At 35.8% G+C, this 25,261-nt stretch overlaps 2 protein-coding genes across 11 annotated transcripts in view; both read left to right on the forward strand.

The window, feature by feature from the left end:
* LOC113047961 (pleckstrin homology domain-containing family A member 5-like) overlaps window positions 1-3,425 on the forward strand; it is an 18,319-nt gene extending 14,894 nt beyond the window's left edge. For 4 of the 7 annotated variants that reach the window (XM_026209416.1, XM_026209410.1, XM_026209411.1 and 1 more), the window contains one exon: window positions 2,508-3,425. In XM_026209416.1, coding sequence (XP_026065201.1) covers window positions 2,508-2,586 — 79 coding nt within the window. In that variant the 3' untranslated portion in view covers window positions 2,587-3,425. Of the gene's footprint in view, window positions 1-1,123; window positions 1,247-2,507 lie in introns of all 7 variants that reach the window. The other 3 variants (XM_026209414.1, XM_026209413.1, XM_026209412.1) reach the window with 3 other exon arrangements.
* A 1,970-nt stretch (window positions 3,426-5,395) lies between these two features.
* On the forward strand, window positions 5,396-16,068 carry LOC113047962 (zinc finger protein AEBP2-like). Of its 4 annotated transcripts, none has more exons than XM_026209417.1 (8): window positions 5,396-5,952; window positions 9,848-10,064; window positions 10,237-10,344; window positions 11,093-11,285; window positions 11,365-11,489; window positions 11,617-11,684; window positions 14,401-14,514; window positions 15,213-16,068. In XM_026209417.1, the coding sequence occupies exons 1-8, from the start codon at window positions 5,528-5,530 to the stop codon at window positions 15,223-15,225; spliced, it is 1,263 nt and encodes a 420-aa protein (XP_026065202.1). In that variant the 5' UTR covers window positions 5,396-5,527; the 3' UTR covers window positions 15,226-16,068. The 4 variants fall into 4 exon arrangements, with proteins under 4 accessions (XP_026065202.1, XP_026065205.1, XP_026065204.1 ...); XM_026209420.1 differs by having other exon boundaries at window positions 11,093-11,279; XM_026209419.1 differs by having other exon boundaries at window positions 5,397-5,952; window positions 9,848-10,058.
* Window positions 16,069-25,261: the final 9,193 nt, after the last annotated feature.

Here is a 25,261-nt window from a genome sequence, read left to right on the forward strand (position 1 = left end):
AGTATTGGCCATACTGTACGAGTACAATGCAAATGTGTGCACGTGCTGGGCATGTTTTGGCTTGTTGACGTTAATTGCATTATATGAGTCACTTTGGAATATAAGTCATAGCACATTTCAGATGATAAAAAAACACGACTTATGTTTCAGAAAATATGTTCATCACTGTTAGTAGATTTGTGTAGAGGCTAACCGGTGATTCCTTTCATTATTGCAGGAAAACGGCTTGTGATTACAAGTACAGAGCCTCTAATGCTGTTAACTTAAAGATGAAGCACCATAGAGCAAAAACATGAGTAACTCAAGCTTGGAGAATACATTTTAATTGACATAAGTGTGAAAATAACTGAAGGAAATATCCATTTGTTTAATAAACTAAGACAACTAACATACATATTCTTTTGTTTCTGAACCTGGTATTTTTATTACAAATGAAATAAGTATCCGTATCGACCTCGTTCTGAAAAAAGTGGAATGGGTGCATCCCTAATTGAAATGTTAATTTATAAAATAAAGTATTTATAAATTACCTATATATTAATTTATATACGTATTCATTTAAATAGCTATATGTGACCTTGGACCATAAAATTTAATAAAAACTTAGCGTCAATTTTATATAAGATTTCCATTGATGTATGGTTTATTAGGATCAGACAATATTTGGCCGAGAGACAACTATTTGAAAATCTAGAATCTGAGGATGCAAAAAAAAATCAAAATATTGATAAAATCATTATCCAAATGAATTCTTAGCAATGCAAATTACTAATCAAAACTTATTTTTTTATATATATATATTTTCGGGTTGAAAATGTCCATAATATCTTCATGGAACATGATCTTCATATCCTAATGATTTTTGGCATAAAAGAAACATCTATAATTTTGACTTAAGACTGCTTTTGTGCTCCAGGGTCACATATGATTATAACTTGCATATTAAATTATGATTCACTAAAAAGAATCGGTTCAAAGGAGTCTTTTGAATGTCATTAGACTCTTTCAGTTCTTTTAAAAACAGAGGCGTTTCTGGATAAGAAGTCTTGATTCAGTGTCCTGCTTGAACATGTGTGTGTGATTAACCATGTCTGTCTGTCTGCATGCGCTGTGGGGTTTGCAGTGAACAGTCTGTCGACTCCGCCCCAATCTCCAAGCTCCTCCTCCTCTCCCCCGCCTCCGCCCTCCCCCCCACAGCTGACGGACGGATCGCACTTCATGTGTGTGTGAGAGGAGAGACGGACGAGTAAGACACACACATCAGACGTCACTGCGTTGTGTTTGTAATGACTCTCCAGCGTTTCATGCCAGCTTACAGGAGGCGTTTTCTGAAGGGTTTAACTGCATCATAAATACAAGTGTGTGTGTGTGTGTGTGTGTGTGTGTGATCTGTCTGTTCTCAGAGGAAAATGAAGGATCGTCTCAAATGAAGCAGTAATTAGCCTTCCAACTAGAGTTCATTAGCTTCATAGAGTCTCAGTGAGCATAAAGCTTCTCTAATTAACAGTGCAATTAAGAGTTATTCAGACATCACTGCACATGACAACACGCTCACACACACAGATACAGTATATACATATGCTGATATTTCTATCGACAATATAAAGAGTTATGATTTGTATTACTTGCATGAACACATGCCTTTAAATTGATGTTCTGTGGAACGGAGCGTTTTGCATTTTTATTGATTTATTTTTTGTCAGCAAGTGAAGCCAATTAAATAAAAATGCTATTTGTGTTACTTGATGAAAACAGCTCGGGTGCTGTGATGTAGATGCAACAATTCATGCATTATTTCACTTCCAGAATGTCTTCTTTAATGCATCGAGATCACAGAGAAATGCCCGAGTCATGTTTGTCTCCAAAATCAAAAGAAAAACATGAGTTATATTGTTGCAACATGAAAATGCTTTTGGGAGCAATTACATTTTTTTTTTTTTTTTTATTACATATTTTTACATAAAATTACATTTTATTTATTTTTTTGCATAATGAAATGTATATGTTGCTTCATAAAAATGATTTTGGGTGCAATTATTATAATTTTTTTTTTTTATTATTACAATTTAGAACAATGTATTACCCTTTTTGCATTATGAAATTATAGTTTCCTCTAAACTAAGTCATGAAAATCACCCCATTCGGATGCCATTTTTAAAATTAAAATTAGCATGAATAACAGTATAATTAAATTCAGTATTCAACAAATGCTAGCATAATTTATTTTTATATTTTAATGTACTTTCATTTAAATTAAAATAATGCATCTTTTAATTATAGTCATCAGATTTTTTATTTTATGTTTTTTGCATTTCAGTAACAAAATTGTGTAGGAAATGTGCTAAATTTCCTAGAAATTAATGTGCATATATATATATATATATATATATATATATTTTTTTTTTTTTTTTTTTTTTTTTTTTTTTTCTTTGAGTTGTATTTAGATATTAACATGTAAATGTATCTTAAATATAAGTGTGTGAAATGTTGTTGTTCTGTGTGTCCAGCAGCCCCTCCACCCACATCAGTGAAGCATGTGAGAGGACGTCCCACCGTGAGCCACACACATCATCATCATCATCATGAGACAGACAGGACATCATCAGCTGACCGACACACAGCGACGTCCAGGCCTTAGTTCACACGATTCATTTATAGTGCTTATTTATATTCCTATTGTTCCCTTTTGTTTTCTGTAGACCCCAGAGTTGAGTTGTGTTTGATTGGAGGTGCTATTAAACTCTCTCTGATGTACATTACAGCACCCAGACTCTCTCTCTCAACAGGAAGTGGAGCGTAAAGCCCACTTATTTAATTCGGACTGCCGAGGGTTGTGTTCATCGTTCGCTTGTTTTTATATGGATTTTAATCAGTCGCTCCCGGTTTTATCTATTGTTGGTCGACGCGATTTTTAGTACTCATATCTTTTGCACTGTACGACACCCATCGTTGCTTTTTTGATATCAGAGGATTTATGTATAAACGATGTACAACTATAAACTTTCAATAAGGTGCCACCGTACTGCTGCCGAAGGACAGGATTTGTAAATGATCTGTATGTTGGATAGTCCGCAATAGCCACCACACTGTTTCCCGACACACTCATGAATGTTCCAGCTTATGTTTTATTTTTCTATGGCTGAGAGATATTTAAGTAGAGAGACGAGTACAGCGTATTACCATTTTAAGAAGAGTATTTCAGAGGTTTGAGGAGCAAGCGTTTATAACGGTTGATAAAGCAATAAGCAGGGTTTGGTGTTCAACTTTGATGTATAAACTGTAAAGTTCATGATGTATATACTGTACACCATTCTATGAGCAGAGCAGACACACAGAAGAGGTTATGTATCAGAGTCAATATGCAAATGTTCATATTTCATCTGTTTTATATCATGTGAAATAAATGTTGATGTTCTTATACAGTATATTCAAAAAGCTTTTGATTCCTTTTTTTCCATCTGATTACTGGAGAGTGTGTGTGTGTGGGCGTGTGTGTGTAGTCAATCAAAATGAGGATGTGTGTATATATATATATATATATATATATATATATATATATACACACACACACACACATACGATAAGTTTGATAAGCAAGTTTTTATTTTTATTTTATACAAATATAATGTACACCAACATATACATATAATTTGTTTTTATTACATTTATATAGAAAATGCATTTTTGTTAACTTAAAATTTTTATTAAAAAATATATAATTTTATATAACAAAATTAGAAACCAAAAATTCTAAGTAATTTTTACTTTTAAGTAAAAAAAAAAATATTATACTGTTATAAAGTACTTTAAGTGTATACAGTGTGCGAGTGTTAGCATTTTAATTCATTTAAAAATAATTGTATTAATATTGTAAAGAACATATGTTAAAATGTATAAAATTATATATAAACTATATATTTTCTATATGCATTTTGATTAACTTAAAATTATTTTTAAAAATAGAAATTATTTTATAATAAAAGAAAAACAATTGTACAATTTACTTTAGGTATCATTTTGTTATTAATACAACATGTTTAGGACAAGAACATTATATATATATGTGTGTGTGTGTGTGTGTGTATGTATATAAACACGCTTCTAACTTTAATAATTGTAAAGTTTTCATCTATGTTGGCTATAATGCATTCCTCTTGGGGTTTTGATATTTATTCAAATAAACTGTCAAAACATCTGTAAAATTGTTATTTTCACTACTGTAAATGGGCTCACACCATTGATTTACTATAAAGAGAACATGTATAGATCAGTGTTCATATTTGTTTTAATAAACATCAAAAATCTAAAAGGTGTGCATTATAGATGACACCTGGATTTATGACCCATTTGAGTCATTCTCTTCAAATGCTGTTGAAGTTAGAAACGTGTACCAATGTATGCAGTGTAACTTTAGTGACGGTCCCTAAATTTGACAACAAGATAGATACTGTCAAGTATTCAAATGTGAGCAGTCTTTACATTCTTACATTTTGTCACCATCTGCTGGTTTGATGAACACAGTGAAGATCATAGAGACCGGAAACTGACGCCATCTAGTGCTGTTTTCCAGGAAGAGACGATTTAAAGGCCAGAAAGGCTCATCTGACTCATTTATATTTTCAGTTTTGAACTAGATTCGTGTGATATCGGGGTAAATAATGAGTCTGGAAACCCCCCACCTGAGACACACGAGAAAAGCTGCAGAGAAAACTTTCTGATAACAGAAAAACACGTAGGATGCACTTCCGCTGCAGTTTCTGCTTATTAACCGATTTTATTTATTATACATATCAATAAAACTGTGCTATAAAGACGATTTTGTTTTAAATTAACATTGCCAAATATTTCTACAAACATTTTAATTAAATGTCACGTGGTGTGTAACTACAAAATAACATTTCCAATTTTTTTTTTATTTTTTTTTTTTTACAAATATGATATGTCGTATTTGACAAGTAGAATCACTTTATTTATGGTGTTTTAGGAAAGAATAATAATAATAATACATGTTTGTATTACGATTTCGAGTCTTTTAATAAACGTTTTTACACTTTTTGATGTAATTATATCAACACCTGTTTTCGAGTATGAATTAGTAAATTTTTAGTCTTTTAATCCAGCCAGAAACTTTCCCAAATAACTAAGGAATTTCGTATTTGCAGCTCAATATATCTTTATTGTGTTGTATAACGATATAATTCCTGTATTTTACTTCTTAAAGAGGTGTAAATAAATTAATATTAAATTAGTTTGAAATTAAGGCCTCCTTATGAATGAACACAGGTGAGATTACGGTGTCATTTTGATATTTCGCATTTGTAATGGAAACTTTTCGGCTTTATCATGTATATTTAGGGTTGCGAGCACGTGGAGGCATTCATAATAAGCGCTGACGTCACGCTCGCTCCTCCCCGCGCGCCCCCGATCAGCCGTTTCACGATCCGTCCGCTCGCTGAAAGTCTCCGCGTTTCACCCGTTTCACCGTCGCTTAAACCCGACCAGACCGCGCGCACACGAGCGGAACCCGATGGCTTCGACGACTTCTGACGGTTCCGAGCAAGAGTCGCCGAACCCGAGCGAACAAAGCGGCGACGGGAGCGAGTCAGGCCTGCGCGCCGCCGATCCGGAACCGGCCGTTAAGATGGACGGAGCGGAGACGGACGAGAAGCCCAACGGACACGAGTCTACAGAACAAAGCCTGGAGGAAGCCACGCGGGGAGACGGCGGCAACGACGAGACCGAGGTGGAGCCGGAGAAAGAGCCGCAGAAGAGCCCCGGCAGCGCGGACGGGACGACGGAGCGGATGAAGAGAGAACAAAGAGAGGAGGAGAGCGCGCCCTCACCGGCGGAGAAAAACAGCAGCGGCGGCGGAATGAAGAGGCGTGCGAGTCTGGAGATGATGAGCTTATCGTCGGACGGAGAGCCGCTTAGCCGCATGGACTCCGAGGACAGGTGCGTGTGCTGCCTCCGATACTTCACCGATATAATCCGACGTTTAATATCAGCTCTGTTGATTAATGACGCGTTTATGTGCTGTTTTTATGAACACACAACTCTCGCGCGCGACAAATGTGCAGACTAAGCCCACAACAAAGATCATTCAGATCAGAAAATACAATATAAATGGCAGAAATAACAACAATATTACCAGCAATAATTCCTGTATTATTCATGAGGCAAGTTGTATAGTTTTATGGTCATTTGTTTACTGTTGACTTAGTTATTTTTGGCAAAAATAAGTGAAACAAAATAATATATTCTGCCACTACCTGGTAATAATAATATTAATAATGCTATTATTATTAATTAATATTATTATATTATTAATATTAATAATTAGTTTAGTCAAAAAGCACAAATTAAATTAATATCTGTTTTGTGAATGCATGGTTTAACCATTATAAAATATATATATTCATAAGGCGTATATTGTTTAGTGTTAATGTAACTTATTTACTATAAGTAATGTTGTCAAAAGCATACATCAGTCATATGAGATCAGTTCTGCACACATGTGGTCTAACCACAAAGTAAAAAATATATATATATCTATACATAATATTCATAAGACGTAAGTCTTATGGTCATTCATGTACTGTTGATTATTTTGTCAAAAAGAAGAAATGGATATCTGTAATGAAAGTAAATGGTACATGTACAAAAAAATCATAATATTCATAAAGCATATTCTTGTGGTCATTTATTTACTGTTCACTTGTCAAAAAGCAGAACTTAAGATCTGTTCTGCTTTGTTGTTGGGCACTTGCGTTTGTCATAATGCAATGTTTAAAAAAATATAAGCTATATTTCTGACCCATGAGATAATTTACTTCACATGTAAATAACGTTCACAAGTCCTTTTCTTTAGAAACCCATCAATTGTGTCAAAAGCAGACATAAAACCATTACGATTGGTTTTGCACATCAAACACTTGAACATCAGTCTACATTTGTATTGTTTGATGAAATAACATCGATCTGTTTTTAGTGTTTATAGCACAACAATCCCAGGTGTATTTTAACTTCAAGTCTAATTTGAACTGTTGTCCCTTCAATAACTATTCAATCCAGAGTAATTCTGTACCATAAAACTCATTTAAATGTGTTTGCCAATGAAAAACAAGAACTCTTTGAACAGTAACTTTCATTGTACGAAAGGAAGATCTAGTGAAAGAGAGCGTTGTAGCTTATACGAGTATTTTATCTATCAGGATGAAGCGCAGGCACAGCAGTTGTTGGCCTGAGAAGTTGATGACTGCCGGTTTTTGCCTTATCAAATGGAGCGCTTTGCTTTGATCTGGTTTTACGTCATCCGGCCCGCTCGAACCCGTGAGACCTTTCATCTTATGGGTGTGTCGGTGCATGTGTTTTATGGCGCTTTCTGACGAGGTGCTTGATATCATCATCTGCCTTTATCATGCCAGGGCGCCTCTTTTAATATTATTGGTCTTGGATTCCTCATCGTCTGTCGTGCTGTAGACATCCTGGCTCGCAGCACATGGGAAATCTCCATAGATTATCCGCAGGCACAATGGAACGGATTCACGGTGAACACATTATATAGGTCAGCTCTGCTCGGATGGGGATCCCTTGCAGCTTTGAGGAGCTTTCACTGGGAATAAAGCTCTTAAAATCTGAGTGGAGGCCCTGAGCCCTGCTGTTCGGGCAGCTGGAGGGATTCAATCTAACTGTTGTATGACCCAGACCACACGACAACTGGTGGATGAGACAAGACGTGCCTTTATAGCACAGCTCAGGTCTCATTTAGAAATGTTCAGATCCACAAGTAGGTTATTCAGCAGAAGCAGGCGCAGATGTTATATATTCCCAAAGAGATAGTTCACCCAAAAAATCGTTTACTTAACCTAGATGAGATTCTTTCTTCTGTGGAACACAAAAGATGTAGGTAACCAAAGAGTTAATGGTAGCTATTGACTTCCATAGTATGTCTTTGTAAACTATGCTACCATGAACTCTTTGGTAACCAGTATTCTTCAGAATATAATCTCTTGTATTCAACAGAAGAAAGAAGCTCACACAGGTGTGAAACGACATGAGGGTGAGTAAATGACAGAATTTCCATTTTTGGGTTAACTATCCCTTTAAATGGCAATATTTGACCGCTGGCAGAATTTTCTGTGGTTTTATAACCAGTGTCTAATGTGAACACATCTGATTGGCTATTGCATTCATGCACTCAACAGATATGTGTGCAATTGGTTACAATGCTGCAAAAGCAAAGAAATATTTGATTGGACGAGATCTAAATCTAATGATGCAATTGACACTTCATTCAATGTCAGCTTTATCGCAAGAGTCCTAATACATTTAGTTTAATTGAACAGACATTAGTGCCTCATTATCTTCAGTTTGGGGAGGGGGAATTTTATGTTTATTAATTTTCAATACTGATAATTAGATAATTAGTTAAAATGTCAATGAGCATATAGTTTCACGTAAAAGTAGTTTTGTGGATCACAAAAGTTGTTGTTGGGTGAAATGCTTGCATCATTTGTTGCTTCGCATGAGGAACCGATCTAAATTTATATTGTCATAATCTAAAAATTATTATTAACATAAAAATTATTAATAGGTTTGATTCTGAAGCCAAACAGCAGGTGTTCCAGCTTGAATATGTGAAAGTGCACATGAGTTTTAAGGGGAACTCCACTGGATGGGACGTTTGAGTCAAAGCAGGTGTTAATTGTCTGTCGTCTTCAGTCAGTTTTGACCGTTTTGAAATGAAATCTCTCAAACACATTCATAACGTCTTAGGGCTCCTGTGCATCAGCCTGCAGGACCAAGAAACCCAGTTAGTAGGCTCTTTCGGCTTTCAAATAAAACAAAAAAAAAAGAAATAAAAAATAATTGGTGTCAGAATTTCTAAATGCATGTGTAAAATATTAAGTAACTCCGTTAATGTATACAAGTCTCAAATATTAATGCATTTAATGTTGGTATTTAGCATCACCACTATTACTATTGCTCATACTTCTTGTTATTGATTTGAATAAGTCCCTAATGCTAAATCTTAGGCTAGTTTACGTGCATTCTTCAGATATTTTTTTTCAGCATCGAATCACTGCTGTACCTGTGGGTTTTGCAGCTGTCAACACTGTATCACTTCATCAGTAGTCAGACTGGCAGTTGGAGTTTGTCTTTGTGATTACCCAGCATCCTGTTCTCTGGCACATCCTGGGATTTAGCGTCAGTTGTGGGCAGTGAAGTCTGAAAGGAACCAACAGATGGAAGCGTGTGCGAGCCCCTCCTCTCCCCTCAGGAGCCATGCAGTCACATTCACTGGAGTTCATGGTGTTTTACTGCGGTAGTTTACTGCTGTTCTCTCCCACACTCAAAAGATCATTATTACTGCACCACGGTTAGGTGGTCGTCCCACTGCACAGGCCTCGTTTACCATTCACAAAGACTTATGAGTGTTAACATGGGTGCTGCATTGCAGGTTTTACCACAGAAAAGATTCAAGAAAGTTTCTTTAATAGTCATTCTACTCAATCAATCGCCCCTTATTTGCTTTTTTTGTGTGTGTTGTACTGCTAATCAACGCCACAGCCTGTCATTTCTAATCTCATTATGTCCGTCATTCTTTCTAGTTTCAGTTTTGTGCACATAGATGATATTTTAAGTGGATAACCACTACTACAGTGAGATTTAATCCAGAAAACATTGTTAAACGGGCAATGTTTCCACTTAAAGAAATTACTCCTAGTACTTTCGACATCCAAATATCAACACATCCACAAACACACATTGGTGCTCCTCTAAACTTAATAGAGTTCTGAATGACATTTGGTTTTCTTTGTACTAAATCATTGTTTGTGTGTTTCAGTATCAGCAGCACTCTCATGGACATGGAGAGCATTGATTCCAGCGGTCGCTCTACCCCAGCTATGATGAACGGTCACGGCGGGGCGTCTTCCTCCTCCGCTAAGGGCTCATCTTACCCCTGCTGCTGGGATCAGTGCCACATGCTGTTCAACAGCAGCCCGGACCTGGCCGAACACATCCGCGGAGTGCACGTGGACGGACAGCGCGGCGGGGTCAGTGTGTGTAAATGCTTGTTTTATACCCCAAAAACATGTTAAATGTGGCATTGCGGCAGAAGGAAACAAATATTTTTAAAGCAAAGCATTTTACCAAAAATAGTTGGCATGTTTGAAATGATTTTTGAGACGTGTGTTAAGTGAAATTCTTACATTGCTCACTGTTTGCGCGCAGGTTTTCGTGTGTCTTTGGAAAGGCTGTAAGGTGTATAACACACCGTCCACCAGTCAGAGCTGGCTCCAGAGACACATGCTCTCTCACAGCGGAGACAAACCATTCAAGGTCAGCCTCTTTGCACACATGCACAGATACTTGCAAAAAATCGATCTAGTTTTTGGTTTTAGTTTGTATTGGTTAGTTATAATTGATTTAATTACAATAGTTTTTTAGTTGTTTATTTTAGCTTCTGTTTTATTAAATTGTATTTTAAATGCCGTTTATTATCCAAGCATTCTAAACTACTACTACTTTTTCTTAAAGTAAGTCTTAAAGTCTTCAAACTTACAGCTTGTTAACACCATTTTAAATATTCAGACTACAATACTTTATTATTTGTTTCAATGTTTCATTGTTTTATTTGTTATATTAAGTCTCTATTTTTTGTTGTATTGTAGTAAAGATTTTATTAGTGTTGTTATTATCTTTTTTTTATTCTTTAAATACAGAAATGCTTTCTTTAATGCAGTTTTAGAGCACAACAAATGGTCTTACAGGGTCTGTCTCACACTTCAGGTCACATTTCAGCAAAATATCTCAATTAGGAATAAAATTGCATTCAATAAATGAATCCTGTCTTTTATCCATTTAGATTTACATTTTTAGTAAGTATGAGTTCATACTGTTAAACAAGTGTAACCTTGGCTGCATTTTTGTGTTTATGTGGGAACTTTGTCATCACGGCTAGACAATTAAAACACTGTCCCCAGGACTCATTCAGAAATTAGAACCCAGCGTTGCCAAGAGTTCAAGTGAGGTTTATTTATTTATTTTTTCTCTGTTATTACTCTGACTGATGTCTGTCTCTTTGAAGTGTGTGGTGGGTGGTTGCAATGCCACCTTTGCCTCCCAGGGGGGGCTAGCGCGCCACGTGCCGACCCACTTCAGTTCCCAGAATTCCTCCAAACTCTCAAGCCAGAGCAAGGTGAAGGAAGATTCGCCTTCCAAAGCAGGCATCAACAAACGGAAGAAACTTAAGCACAAACGGCGGAGGTCATTGCGTGAGTGTTAGTGGAATTTCGATCCATGTTTAATTCTGGGTTCAAAACTCTTGCTCTTTAATTCCAATCCATTTCCTCCCACCAGCACGACCTCACGACTTCTTTGATGCTCAGACCATGGATGCAATCCGTCATCGCGCCATCTGCCTCAATCTAGCGACTCATATTGAGAGCCAAGGCAAAGGCCACAGCGTTGTGTTTCACAGTACGGTGGGTACAACACTTAATCTACTGAAGTCAGACTTCATTGAACCACAAGCACACAGCCAGTATACAGCATGCATTTAACCTAAAACGAGATCTCACGCATTCCTTCTCACCGTGTGTAATTGAGCAGGTGATCGCCAGGCGGAAGGAGGATTCTGGGAAAGTGAAGGTCCTGCTTCATTGGATGCCAGAGGACATGTGAGTATATGAAGGTGTACTGCTCACCTCAGTGCCCTGCACTAAATGTCAGCCGTTCATGTGAGTCACGGGCCACTCGAGGGCGGCCTTACACACTGATGTTTCAAACACACATACATGACTTCATATATGAGACAGGCTGATGGTTCTGAGGCTCCTTAAGTCACATTAACTGCCTCAAAAACACATGCAGACTGATCTATAGCTGACTGTGGAGATCTTATTAATCCCAAAGGAGAAGTTTTTCCCTCAAGCGTGTCTGTGTCCTGCTGTGCAGAGAGATGCATGTGAGCACTGTGCAGAAAGTAGGGCTTGTATATTCTGTACTATGCAGAATAGAAAATATATATATGAAATTTAGTGGACGCTTTCATCCGAAGCAACTAACAAAATATGGACAATGGAAGCAATCAAAATCAACAAAAGAGCAATGATATGCAAGTGTTTTTACAAGTCTCAGTTAGCTTAATGCATTCTCTCATAGGTAAAATGCCCATCATATGCACGTTTCTGAATTTTGCCGAAATGTAACTTTTTTTGCCTACTGTTTTATGAATACTATACCACTATATTTCACACATTTTTCGCCTACTATATATTAAGGAGGTATGCATATTTGGACAATATTATACTACATTTATCAGATGACCTGTATTAAATTGCTACTCAGTTCTCATCCCATTATTAACAGTCGTTTTGTATAAAAACATCGCCATTCTGATCAAATAATGAGGGACAAAAGACACTGTAGTTGATGCGTTTCTAGGTAGGGATGCACGATAATGGATTTTGGCCGATATTCGATATGCCGATATTTTCAAAATAATTTTGGCCGATACCGATATATATACAAATTTTTTTGCCTGATATATTTAAACTTTAATTTTACTGAAGAGAAATCCATGTATCTCTTCTGTACTGATTCTACCATAAATGTATTATTTTACAAATGTAGACAGACATTCACATCTGAAAAACAGGTCAATTATTTCACTTGGAGAATATCGGTTTGGCTCATCGGCAGAAATATTCATATCGGCCGATACCGATGATGGTCATTTTAAGCTTTTATCGGCCGATACCGATGTTGTGCCCATATTATCGTGCATCCCTATTTCTAGGGTTTCATTCATCACACTTGAATTAAAAGTTACATTTTAACACATTGCATCGTGGGATACTGTATCGGACCCAGTGTGCTCTGTAAACATGAGATTTTGGCTAGCCAAGTGTTGGTCACTTGGGGGATTTCATGCTTACAGAAACTTTCTTGTTTTAGATAATGGCAGCTAATGTGCCAACAGGCCATTTCTCCCCAATTTCACACACTTTTTTTCTCTCAATCACGCTTCTCTTCTTGCTGTCTCGCTAAACCCATTTTTTCTTTCTCTTATGTTGTCCTAAGTACTTTTTTCCCCCCTCACCTGAGCATTCAGATTCAGATCAATTCCCAGGTCTATGTGGTAAATGTCCACATTAATGTCAGATTGAACGGATTGAAGAGCGCTGGCCTGCGTCAAACACCACCCATCTGGAAACAAACTTGCTTTTCATTGAAGTCTGTCCAAGATAAAAACCTTTTAAAGGTTATCCACTTGTTCTCAATATTTCCATGGCTTAGACGAGAGGCCTTTGAACACGTTACTCGTAACCGTCCACAGATTTCCACTCTAATTTTGCCACTTTGTGAGCTGCTTTCTTTAATCATTATGTGCAATTTAAACTACTTTTATGGTTAATGAGCCTTGCTGCTAACTGTACTGTTGAATTTATATTTGCACTGCAGCTACAATGGTCCATGTGGTGATAATTGATGCACTTGCATACCTGTACACTTGGACAAACCTGTGCATGTGCACAATGATATTCAATCTGAGCCAGAGCAATGTTTGTCAGCTCAGCGACGGCGCTAAAGAAGTTGCCGTCTCGCGAGACGTTTAAAATGGATTTCTGGGTCACCACAACAAGCCCGAGCCAAAAAAGGCTCCTCTGTGAAGAGGAAAAAAGGAAAACGTTTGTAATAATCTCATTGTGGAATGCATGTTTGGAGGAGACGGAGGCTGTGTGTTTCTGGACCGGCAAATGCTAATATTTATATGTAGTGTATATTTTTAAGCCATGTTTGGAATTAAGAACATGCATACTAGTGTATTTTTCTGTAAGTACTGTAATTGATCAAAATATTGCAGTGTATTGTACCTTTATTGAACCCTACACTGTATAGTATTCATGCTATGTGAGGCATCATTTTAGACCAGGATTTTTACTCGAATGCAATCAATGATTAAATTGCAGGCATTATGATCAAATTAAATCAAGATGTTGTTAATCGTGGTTAAAATGTATCATAAGTTAATTACATTAGAATTTGACAGCCTAGGTCATAGCTTTCTGGGACATCCTATGCAATGTGTTCTGGTTGTATTCTGCACATTCTGACAGAATTAGTTTGTTGAGTGCATAGCATTATAGTATATTCATATTTTGACATTCTATAGTATACTAAGCTTATGTAGTATGCTAAATCTAACAATGCAGCGTGCTTGGCGTCCTACAAAATATGGGACATTGTGCATCGTATATTCTCATTTTGACACACTGAACAATTGCATATTATGTACAAAATGCATACTGCATGCTAATTCATTGCTTTCCTGAATGCACCGTCAAAAAATGGCCAATATTATAAATTTCTTTGTATTTCTGATGTGCACAGACTTCCAGACGCCTGGGTCAGCGAGAGCGACCGTCCCCAGCTGAAGACCAAAGTGGTCCACCTCTCCCAGCTTCCTCAGGACACGGCAGTTCTGTTGGACCCCAACATCTACAGGTGATCTACATTAGCAGCTCTCTCGAACTTTACCCGTAGCGTTCAGAGCACAGGAGCCGTCGACGACTTCCATGTTCTGGCCAACAGGAGCCACTGCTTTCCTGTTAAAGACTCTTTATGATCTTCTCCAGCAGATGGCGCTAGCGTCACTGTAACCAGTCACTGGGCTCTCCCCAAACCCAAACACACAAATCTCAAGGGGTGGGGGGGAGATCAATAACCCTGGATATGAGAGGAGACGTTAATTAATCAAAGCTGATGATACAATCCGCCCGGGTCACAGATACTTTAAAGTCACCTTTGACCTTCTCCCACAGATGTAAATGACGATTCCAGGATTGTTTCCCTCGTTAGAACCACTATTAATCAATCGTAGTACATCAGTTGTTTGCAGTAGGAGTTTGTTTACCCAGACTCCCGCACTGGTGTGGAATGTGATGTTTCTGAGCATGTGGTCAAGACGAACACTTTGTGGGCGGAAGCGCATGTATTCATGCATGTTAAAGACAGCATGGATGTCTTCAGCTCACCATGCAGCGGTTAATAACAGGACAGATGCTCGTCATGCTCTGATGAGCATCTTTATGTATTGTTTTGCCGTTTGTGGTACAGAAATGCAATCAGAAATGACATGGTTCTAGTGCATTTGTGTATGTGTGTGTGTGTGTCGTACTAAAGCAGGTTCTGCTTGTTTTCAGGATGTTTTTCTAGAAGACTGGGTGGGGAGGGCAGCTTCTGTCAGCGCCTGCTGACGTACCCAAACCGAAGTGGACGCGCGGATCTTTAGAGATGGGAGCTCTTTTCCCTTTGCTTTTTTCCCCCCCACTTGTTCCTCTTTTTTTTAATGCTCCGAGTCTGCCAAAGCATGCAGTGAATTTTTAATGTGTGTTTTTATCCCTTGAAGAAAAAAAAAAGGGCAGAAAATTGGGAACTCTCGTCGGTGCTGGACTTTTAACTGTCTGGGAGGATGTGTTGTATGTACACCACGGTTTAGATTTTCCTTCCCTGCATCCTCAACTCTGCTGATTATCTGAATTTTTTTTTTCGTCGAGAAAGTGCCCATGTAAATATTCCAGGAGATCTGTAATATATTTTTGTACTGTGGAAAATATACTGTACTGTAGATAGATGTAATAAGCCACTAGCTGACAGAAAACATAATTGTACAGATTGTGATAGCTAGTAGTTTTGGATGATGTGAATGCTCCCATAGACGGTTTGGCGTGCTTTTAGTAATACGTTTTTTTTTTGTTTTGTTTTCTGAACACATGCACAGACTCTTATAACTGCTGCTCCACCTACTGATGATGATGATGATGGTGGGATGTTATTGTCCTCCCGCGTGCGCCAAGGAGTGTCTAGACATCTCAACGTAATGGTGCTAAAGCTAACACTAGCGTTCAAGCTAATGCACATAGGAGACCTGTAGGATCAATAATGATGGTGCTTCTTAGATCATGTACTTAATAATAATAATATTAATAATAATTCCCTCTTCCCCGTGCTTCTAGATCATACTTCTGTCTTTGTAGTAAAGTTGAAAGTTGTATCATATGTGTTTGTTTGCTTGTTTGTTTGAATCCTCAGGTTTGGCTCTAGTTGTGTTTCTCACACAGGACTGTTGTTTATTAGCAGCGAGGAGGCCCGGGGCATCTGGGATTGTTTTATTGGGGCAGATTTGCAAGCGTTGAGGCGGAGGCCGTCTGCCAGGACCTTTAGCTCGTGCCCGCCCAATATGACTTTCTGGTTACGCCAACACCTGACCGTGTGTTTTTTGAGTTTATTCTCTAATTCTCATCTATTGTCGCACTTGGTTTGAGTTTGTAATTATCTCACATCTTTATTCAGGGTTTCTGCAGGTCTTAAAGTTGCCATTTTCACAAAATGAGGCCTTAAATGTGCATAATTTAAGGGTTTTTCTATATGAATATCTTCCTTTCATCACAAAAGATGCAAAATGACATTAGCAGTCTTGAATCAACAACAAATATCTGCTAAAAATTGTTTCAGTTTTGAATTAAGTGGAGTATTCGGAGCCTTTCAGCAGATTTTAGTTTTTGTTTTAATCAGAAACTTATGTAGATATGTTGGAAGATGTATTTTCTAACCTTGAGATATTGTTAAAACTATACAAAATATTTTTTTGGGTCAAAGACGAGACGTCCCATTTTAGTGTCAAAATTAATTTACAAAGTGACTTTATATACAGATATAAAGCATATTCAAATTATGTGTCAACTTAACTTTGAAAATAAAATAGCAAAATAAGGCTTAAATAACCTTCCGGTGTTATTCAGCATAACCGATATATTTATGTATTTATAGTTTATTTAAAAATGAAACGACATGCTTATTTTGACCTGTACTTATTAAAATATATAAAAGAAACAGTCACATTAAATTGTTTTATATTATAAATTCTTGCTGACAAATGGGCGAAACCTATTGGTTTGGAAGATAGTGGGCAAATATTATTGGTAGAGTCTTAAAATATTAATTTTTGGTATATAAACTATAATGCTAAATCACATTTTAGTGGCTGTCTTCTGTAAATTAAGGCAAAAATGTGTGATAGTCATTATTTTTAAATAAAAATAAATGACACTTTCTAGTAAATGGGGGAAAAAATGTAAGCTGCATAAAACTTTTGTTGTTTTGATGCTTGAAACCCCTTTTGGTCTTTGATCCATGTACATTTAGAGAACACATTGATGTATTGTGATCCATTCTCTTTACTTCGTCTTAAATCTTCCTTCATAAACCTGCAGAAATCCTGTTATTAGTGCACAGTGTTTTGTGCATTGGATTCATGCTGCATTTTTTGGTGTTCATGTAACAGTGTAGTTGTAGTCCGCTTTCTCATCCAATATAATCAAACGTGTAGTTTGTGTTTGACTTTCCAAATGAGTTTTTATAGTCTTTAACGTACCACCGGGTAACGAGCGAGTCTTAATTGCGAGTAATACACCGCAGCTGCGTTCTGTCGGAGAGCGTACAATGGGACTGTTTGTCCTAAAGAAACCATATAATCAGAGCTGCACACGACTCCTGGGCTTTATTTGATTGATTTATTCTTCAGGAGAAATCACTGCCCTAAATGTGCTAAACCACTAAGAGAATAAAGGTGAAATCTTAAATAAAATAAATATTGCTGAAGGAGAAGTGTGTAATGTAAGCACCATATAATAAACCTTTATTTAAAGCAGTAAGTAAAAAAAAATTATGACATGACATTTTCATGAAAGACCAAAAACTATAATACAAAGGTGTGTTAGCGGTCTTCTCTTGCATAATGTTTAAAAAATAATAATAATTTAATAATATTAATAAAAAAGATGCTATTTTGTGTCACAATTTGGTAAAACACTGGGGAAAGAAGGTTGAAGTACTATTATCCTTTGTTTTAATATTTTTAATGTTTTTTTCTTCTGTCTTTGATTTTAAAGTTGTATTAATTTGGCTGTGTTGTCATTTTTAGTCCTTTTATTTATATATTTTATTTTGTTCACACACATACATATATATATATATATATATATATATATATATAATATGTGTGACTTTGGACTACAAAACCAAGTCTCATAGATATATTTTTAGCAATAGTAAAAAAATATTTCGTATAAATGTGTGTGTGTGTGTATATATATATATATATATATATATATATTTATATATATATATATATATATATATATATATATATATATATATATATATATATATATATATATATATATAAACTTAATTTTTGATTAGTAATATGCATTGCTAAGAACTTTATTTGGACAACTTTAGAGGCAATTTTCTGAATATTTTATATATGTATTTTATTTATTTATTTTTTGCATCCTCAGACTCCAGATTTTCAAATGGTTGTTTCTCGCCCAAATATTGTCTCCATTATCCTAACAAACCATAAATCGATGGAAAGCTTATTTATTTAGCTTTCAGATGAATGGTCCAGGGTCATATATAATGTATTTTTTTGCTTCAAGAACTTTTTTATGGTTTGTTGTTTATAACGGACTTGTTTCTAATTTTATGAACAGATTAACGGTTAATTTTATTGATTCCACGCAGCATGATTTTTATTGAAATAACTACATTTTTAATAACACCTAGCATGTTCATTCCTCTGCGAGACGGCTATGAATAGGTAAGATGCTCACCAGTGTTTAATGTGCACACATCACGTCTGCAGAACCTCATGATTTAGCCGCTCATGACTCAGTATGTGATGCTGAATATAAAAGCTGCTTCTAAACAACCAGAAATTTTAGGATTAGATTTGGTTTAGGTTGTCTGTATCATGTTTGATATTTCCATAAAATATACAGTTACTTGGTGCCTCGAAATGTTATTGTGATGTTGGTAAGAGTTAAAGATTTACGGTATTTCTACACGGCTTTACTGGTGATTTATAATGAACGAAAGCCTCAAATACCACATGCATTTATATTAGGGGCCGTTCCATCATATTGCACATTCGTATGCAAATATAGATGTCTTTATTATGGTATGGCTATATTCAGATACTCCTGAAGCATCCGACTCCTTTGTTTTCATGCTGTTCTGCCATTAGCACTAATGCTTTCTCTCCAGGGCCTTTGAAGAGAAGGTAAGCAAGTAACCTAAATCTGTTTGAAGCAAAAGCGAGCGCATATTTCACTCCAGCTCTGTCTCTTCTGTGCAGTTAAGGGTCCATTTACATCCATTCCCACCCGCTCGTCTCTCCCCTGACGAACCTCCCGCGTGTTTCTCATGCCTGTGTCTTATTGAAGCCTTTGGGAGGGATGAAAAGAGAACTATCATATCCAATAACTAATGGAGAAAAGCAAACTTTTTTCTCGTAGTAACAGGCTCTTTCTCACCTTAGATTCTGGCTCTGTTTCAAAACTTAGTGAGATGTCTTTTGTTGTTTATATCCTACATAGGAGGGACATTTTAAGGCAGCATCCAAAATGAAAATAAACCTAACAAGGCACTAATGTGGCACACTAGATGCTGATAGAAATGTTATTTATTTACTATTATAGTAGTGGTTTTATCTTTTACCACCAGCATTTCATTGTAGTTCATTTGATGTTCTTTTGTTTTCTTTTTTATTTCAATATATTTAGCTTTATTTTCTTATTTCTGTTTCTAATATTTATATATTAATTTTATTCCAGCTTTTTTTTTTTTTTAATTATCAGGTGTTGTTAATAACAGTGCTCATTTTGTGGTCAATATTTAGCTTTTTATAAATAAATAAAAAATTGTCCTTTTAGTATTTCTACTTGTTTCAGTTTCAAGGTAAGATTTCTAACTTCCGATTATTTTTATATTTATCTTTATTTATATTTCAGATTTAAGTTGAATTTTATTTCCGGTAATATTTTCTAGTTCTAGTATAGTGTTTAGAGTTTTTAGTCTAGGGTTGTTCTTAATGATTTTTAATTTTTTTTTTGTTAATAAAACTTTTGTCAATTCAATATTCAGCTTTAATTTATTTTTCAGTTTTATACATTTTTTAATAACTTTTCTCAGTGATTTGCCAGGACAACATTTTTTGAATTTACATTTTTCTTCTAATATAAAATATTTCTTATTCATATTTTCTTACTTTTTCTAATATATTTATTTTATTTTAGTGTAAGTAGTTTTATTTTAATTTTCATTCAGTATAATTTTAATTTCAGTATATTTTCTTTTTCAGTTAGCTGCTGAGGCAATATTTCAAATTTCTAATACTTGTGTATTTTATTTTAGCTTTAGGTTTTTTTGTGTAATAAACGGTTTAAGTGTGTTTTGGGTTAATAATAATAACTACTATTTGTGAAGTGCACATCAGACTTTGACATTATAGCCTGTTGCTAAGCTAATGAAATGCTACACTAAGCATAAAAATACACTGAACCTAAACATTTGACCATTGATATTTGATACTCTTCAGTAGTGCACCCTTGATGCCTTAAAATGCTGTTTAGGTAGTCGACCGACTAGGTTTTGGATCAGCGCAGCTGTCTCTTGGTCTCACACCATTGCTTCAAACATGTGCTCCCTCGGCATCAGTCATGCTTTACAGTGATCTGACCTCTCGGCCTCCATCTCTTTTTGTTATTGTTGGTTTCCCAATCATATCATCATATTCTTGTCAGTTTAATGCCTTTGATTTGTTTTGATTTAATGAAACTGTAGGTTATTGAATTCCTTAATCGTCTGGAATCAGGATGTAACTTGTTATTTTGACTTTTCTTTCCTGCTCTGACAAATTAATACATCAGCGTTCAAGAGTGCCTTTGTTTTCAACAATGTCACGCACAGCCAGACTTGAGGAGTAACAGAATACTTGGACCGGTGTTACACAATCAGGATAGGAAAAGGTATCGATTTTCCATTAGTTACATAAATATGTAATCATCTCGCCAGATTTTGTAGAAATGGGGTGCGAAGCAGGTTTCCTTTTTTACATAATGATCAAAGATGTACTGCATTACGGTCCTGACACAGACTAAATAAGCCACAGTACTAAAACTGAATTAATTTTAATATTTACCACTTGACCCTGTGTAATTTGTTACAACTTAAGCTGTAAAACTGTTTAGATCATCAATTTTACAGTTGTTTTAGGGTTTTATTGCATATGATGCTGTGACGAAGTTGTAAAAATGGATATAATTCTACAAAGAAAATATTAGCAATTGATTTTCAGACTAAAAGCATGTCAGTATAGAGTAGTCTACTGGCTTTAGTATTGAAATAGTATTTAAACATGCCGTATTGGCCTCATTCACTTCTATTGCAAGATTCTCACTGTAACACAGATTTTTGGTAGGCAGTAACAAATGGCAATTGATGGATGGAAAGTGATCACCCTGAGGAAAGTAATCTGGTGAACTGTTTCGTTTTATTTATTTTACTTCCTAGGATTCAAAGGATTCATAAATTATGACCATTTGAAAAGTGAATCTTTGAACAGGTGGTGGCGCTACAGAGTTGGTTCTAGAGACCCCAAAAATGGACAGATTACTCTTCCAGACCATAACTATAAGTGTACCAAATATCATAATGTTCCTACTTGCAGTTCACAGAGTTGCCATTGACTATAGAAAGAAAAAAACAACAATAGGGGCCTACAGAGTTTTGGTGGTTTTCATAAAGTGAGCCCATTCACTTCTATTGTTATTGTCTTACTGTAACCCAGACTGTTTGTAGAAACAAATGCCAATTAATGTAATGGGATGTGATCACCATGTGGACAGTTATTTATTTAGGGCAAAAGATTCAAAAGTTATAACCATTTGAATTTTTGAATTGGTGGTGGCGCTATAGAGTTGGTTCTAGAGACCTCAAATTTGGTCAGATTACTATATAGGACCACTACTGTAAATCTGCCAAATTTCATAATTTTCTTACTTGCGGTTCCAGAGAGAGAGAGAGAGAGAGCAACAGAGACATCCTCTGGTGACTGGCTCTTCATTAATTTCTGAGGTAATCAGCATTATGCATCTAGTTGACATCACTTGTCTCATGTCTTCAATTGAATTAATTTATATGTAGTTGTAAGTAGTTGAGTGCTACCTTCATATTGTATTTTTGGATTAGGTAACTCATTTTTCTGTCAATAAACAATCATTGAGTATTTATTTTAAGTAACTATCCCATTTCTGCATCCAGCAGGACTCCGTTAAATCAGTTTGACCATCGCGTGGGCGCTGCTATTTTTAGCATCTGACTAATTTGGTGTCTTTGCCAGACACACGGCACCAAGACTGTTTGTTTTTTTGTGTGGCAGTGTAAAAGCAGCTTGGGATCGGCTCGTGTTTCCCCTCCCTCTGTCCCTGAAAGCGTCACTGCTGCGATTTATGAACCTCTCTCTGCGAGTCAGATGGAGATACAGCCCTGCATCTTATCAGCTGGATTGAATCAGATTATTCATGCCGCAGCCAGTTGTTGTTTTGGATGCATTTCTAATCTCTGTGCATGAGTTGATTTATGAAACTCGAGCAGGGCCTGTTTTGCACCATTTCTCCTGCATACAAACCTGAAACAAATGCATCGGCCCTCGAATGAGGAAGTGATTCTCTCGTTCTTGGCGCCTTTGTCTTTTGGAGAGGAATATTCCATTGGCAAAGGCTGGATGTTGATAACAGCTGTTAGCTGATACACAAGGCTTGATCATCTGGTGACGGTAAAGCAGAGCATTTGCGTCATTGTATGGCAGTTGTAGGTTGCTGAAACACCCCATGGCCGCCTCATTTCTGGACCGGGTAAATTATAGCTGTCTTCCCCTAATTAGAACAAGAGAGGCTGACTCTCAGGAGGACCGCAGCGGCCCGTGATGACATCACACTTTTCCCACAAACCCCAGAGGCAGCTCTGCACTGTAAAGATTGAGTTGTAGATTCACGTTCACTGTTTATTTAGAACACATGGCAAGCCACCAAAGATTGGAGAGATTTATTGCTGTTTTGTAATTAGTACACACAGTTCTTCCAGTCAAGGCCAATCAAGTGAAAGAAAAGCCATTGCAAACCAAACCAATAACATGCATTTGGAGGAAAGATATACGGCTTATGCATAGGAGGAAACTGGTCACATATTAGCAGTTTTGTGGAAATGGGAAACATTTTGGCATTTTAGTAAATGGAGAGACTGTCGTTTGATGTGAATGTTTGAAGTGTTCATTTCTTCAATATATATTTTTTGTTTGTTTATATATTTGTTTATTTTAATATTTTTATATATTTTTTGTTATTTATAATAAAAAAAATGTATAAATTATATAAAATATACAGTGGGGTTCAAAACAGACCAGCAGTATTATTTCATCATTTTTTTTTTTTTTTCTTTTAATTATTATATTATATATCTTAAATATTTCTTTATATTAATTTTAAAAAATAATTTTAAAATGTTCAAAATGCTGATTTTTATTTTATTTTGATGTATTATTATTTAATTATATATATATATATATATATATATATATATATATATATATATATATATATAATATTATTATTATTTTATTTATTTATTTATTTATTTTTAGAAAAATCTTAGAAATAATATACAATATGTCATGTTTAATATGATGATTGTTTTGAACTGTCAGCTTTCAAAGATCAAGTGTTTTTGGAGTTTATAACCAGGCAAGATTGAAGCTGAGAGAAATGAATGCACACTTGCAATAATGTAGAATCTGTCATCTGCATCTTTCTGAGCTTGTGTTTTCTTGTCTTTTAGGTTTATATTAGAGATATGGCTCATGCAGTTTGTTCTTTTTGGCCAGGCGCCACGGTTTATAACTGACACTTTTAACAACTCTTTTCCTTGCGGTGCTCTAATTGCTGCTTCAACATCAGTCTGCAACACAAACCACATCCAGCAGAGAGCGAGTGTTTTGCACGTCTGAAATCAGGTCAGAGGAAAGCCTCAGAAGAGTCGGGCTCAGGTAGGCAGAAGAGATGCAGTCAGATATCTGGTCCAACGTCACGCTCTGTGTGGTCCGACATCTCTGCTCCTCTCTCCGTCTTATCACATTTTTGGTTCTGTTACGTATTAAAGCCCATTGTGTAAGACTTCACTCTTGGAGGTGACTACAGATTGATAGATTACCAGAGCTGGCTGTGAATTGGCTCTTCTCACGTCATGCGTCTAAATGTTTCTCACATGGAGGTTTCTTCATCCATTAGAGTGAACCGACTGCACCGAGCCCCAAACCTCTGTGAAACTGAGCTTCACACATAATTAGACCTGCAATCACATCGATGGCTTGTGGGAAGAGTACAGCGCTTGCAGAGCAACAGAGATGTGGATGACTGTTGTGATTGGCATGCCTTGAGATGGACAGTTTTGTCTGGACTGTCAGAATCACTAAAAATACCCAAGTGATCTTATAAAAGGGTCGTTCTGTGAAGCCAGTGCCAGTGCAGAACCTGTTTGAGTATTAATTGCATTGTGCCCTTTCAAACTTAATGAATGCATGTTAATATACTGTAAGTTGAGAGATAATTATATCAGGGTTGGCATTTCTTTTATGGTTTGACTTTAACTTAAACTGAAAATTAATTGCAACCTTAGTGTCCAAGATCATCCAACTGCAAGGTGCTCAATAGTAATATTTTATATACAATATATATATATATAACCTGTAAACTTTGTGACAAAGAAAATGTATTTAATGTAAAAAAAAAAAAAAAAAAAAAGTATTATTGAAAATGTGAAAAAATATTAAATACAATAAATTGTTTGCCATTGAATTTTATCAACCTCAAGACAAAATAATTTTATTTAAAAGTGTAATCTAAAAATGTATGATGATCATTATTTTATTATGATTAGTTTTAAATGTATTTAAAATATATATATTTATATTTCATAGAAAAAATCACAATAATAATATTAGTAGTCTTTAAAATATTTTAAATGATTAATAAATATTTTATGCATGTTAAATATATTTATTATAAAAAAATATTTAAAAGTTTTTTTCCGCATATATTTGACAAATGCCTGATAAATATCAGAAATATCATGTTTAGCTAACAATGCCCTAACCCTAACTTAATCAAGCTTTTCCAGAGAGTGTTTTCATCCAAGAATATACATGAAGATGGCATATTATCTACTACTATTTACTGATGAATTATATCTCCCTTTGTCACAAAAAGGCCCAAATCGATTGTCGTTGTCGCTAACGTACACTGCCATGTAACAGACTGGCATATTGCATATCCAGAGTAAATGTTGTATATAA

Source organism: Carassius auratus, chromosome 29 (genome assembly GCF_003368295.1).
Source record: "Carassius auratus strain Wakin chromosome 29, ASM336829v1, whole genome shotgun sequence".
Classification (NCBI taxonomy): domain Eukaryota; kingdom Metazoa; phylum Chordata; class Actinopteri; order Cypriniformes; family Cyprinidae; genus Carassius; species Carassius auratus.

Excerpts from the sequence above, each read along its gene's own strand:
- LOC113047962 (XM_026209417.1), top strand. The coding sequence starts at position 5,528 with ATGGCTTCGACGACTTCTGACGGTTCCGAGCAAGAGTCGCCGAACCCG. Across the intron at positions 11,286-11,364 it reads GCGGAGGTCATTGCGTGAGT|CACGACCTCACGACTTCTTT; the intron begins GTTAGTGGAATT and ends TCCTCCCACCAG. Across the intron at positions 11,685-14,400 it reads CATTGGATGCCAGAGGACAT|ACTTCCAGACGCCTGGGTCA; the intron begins GTGAGTATATGA and ends TGATGTGCACAG.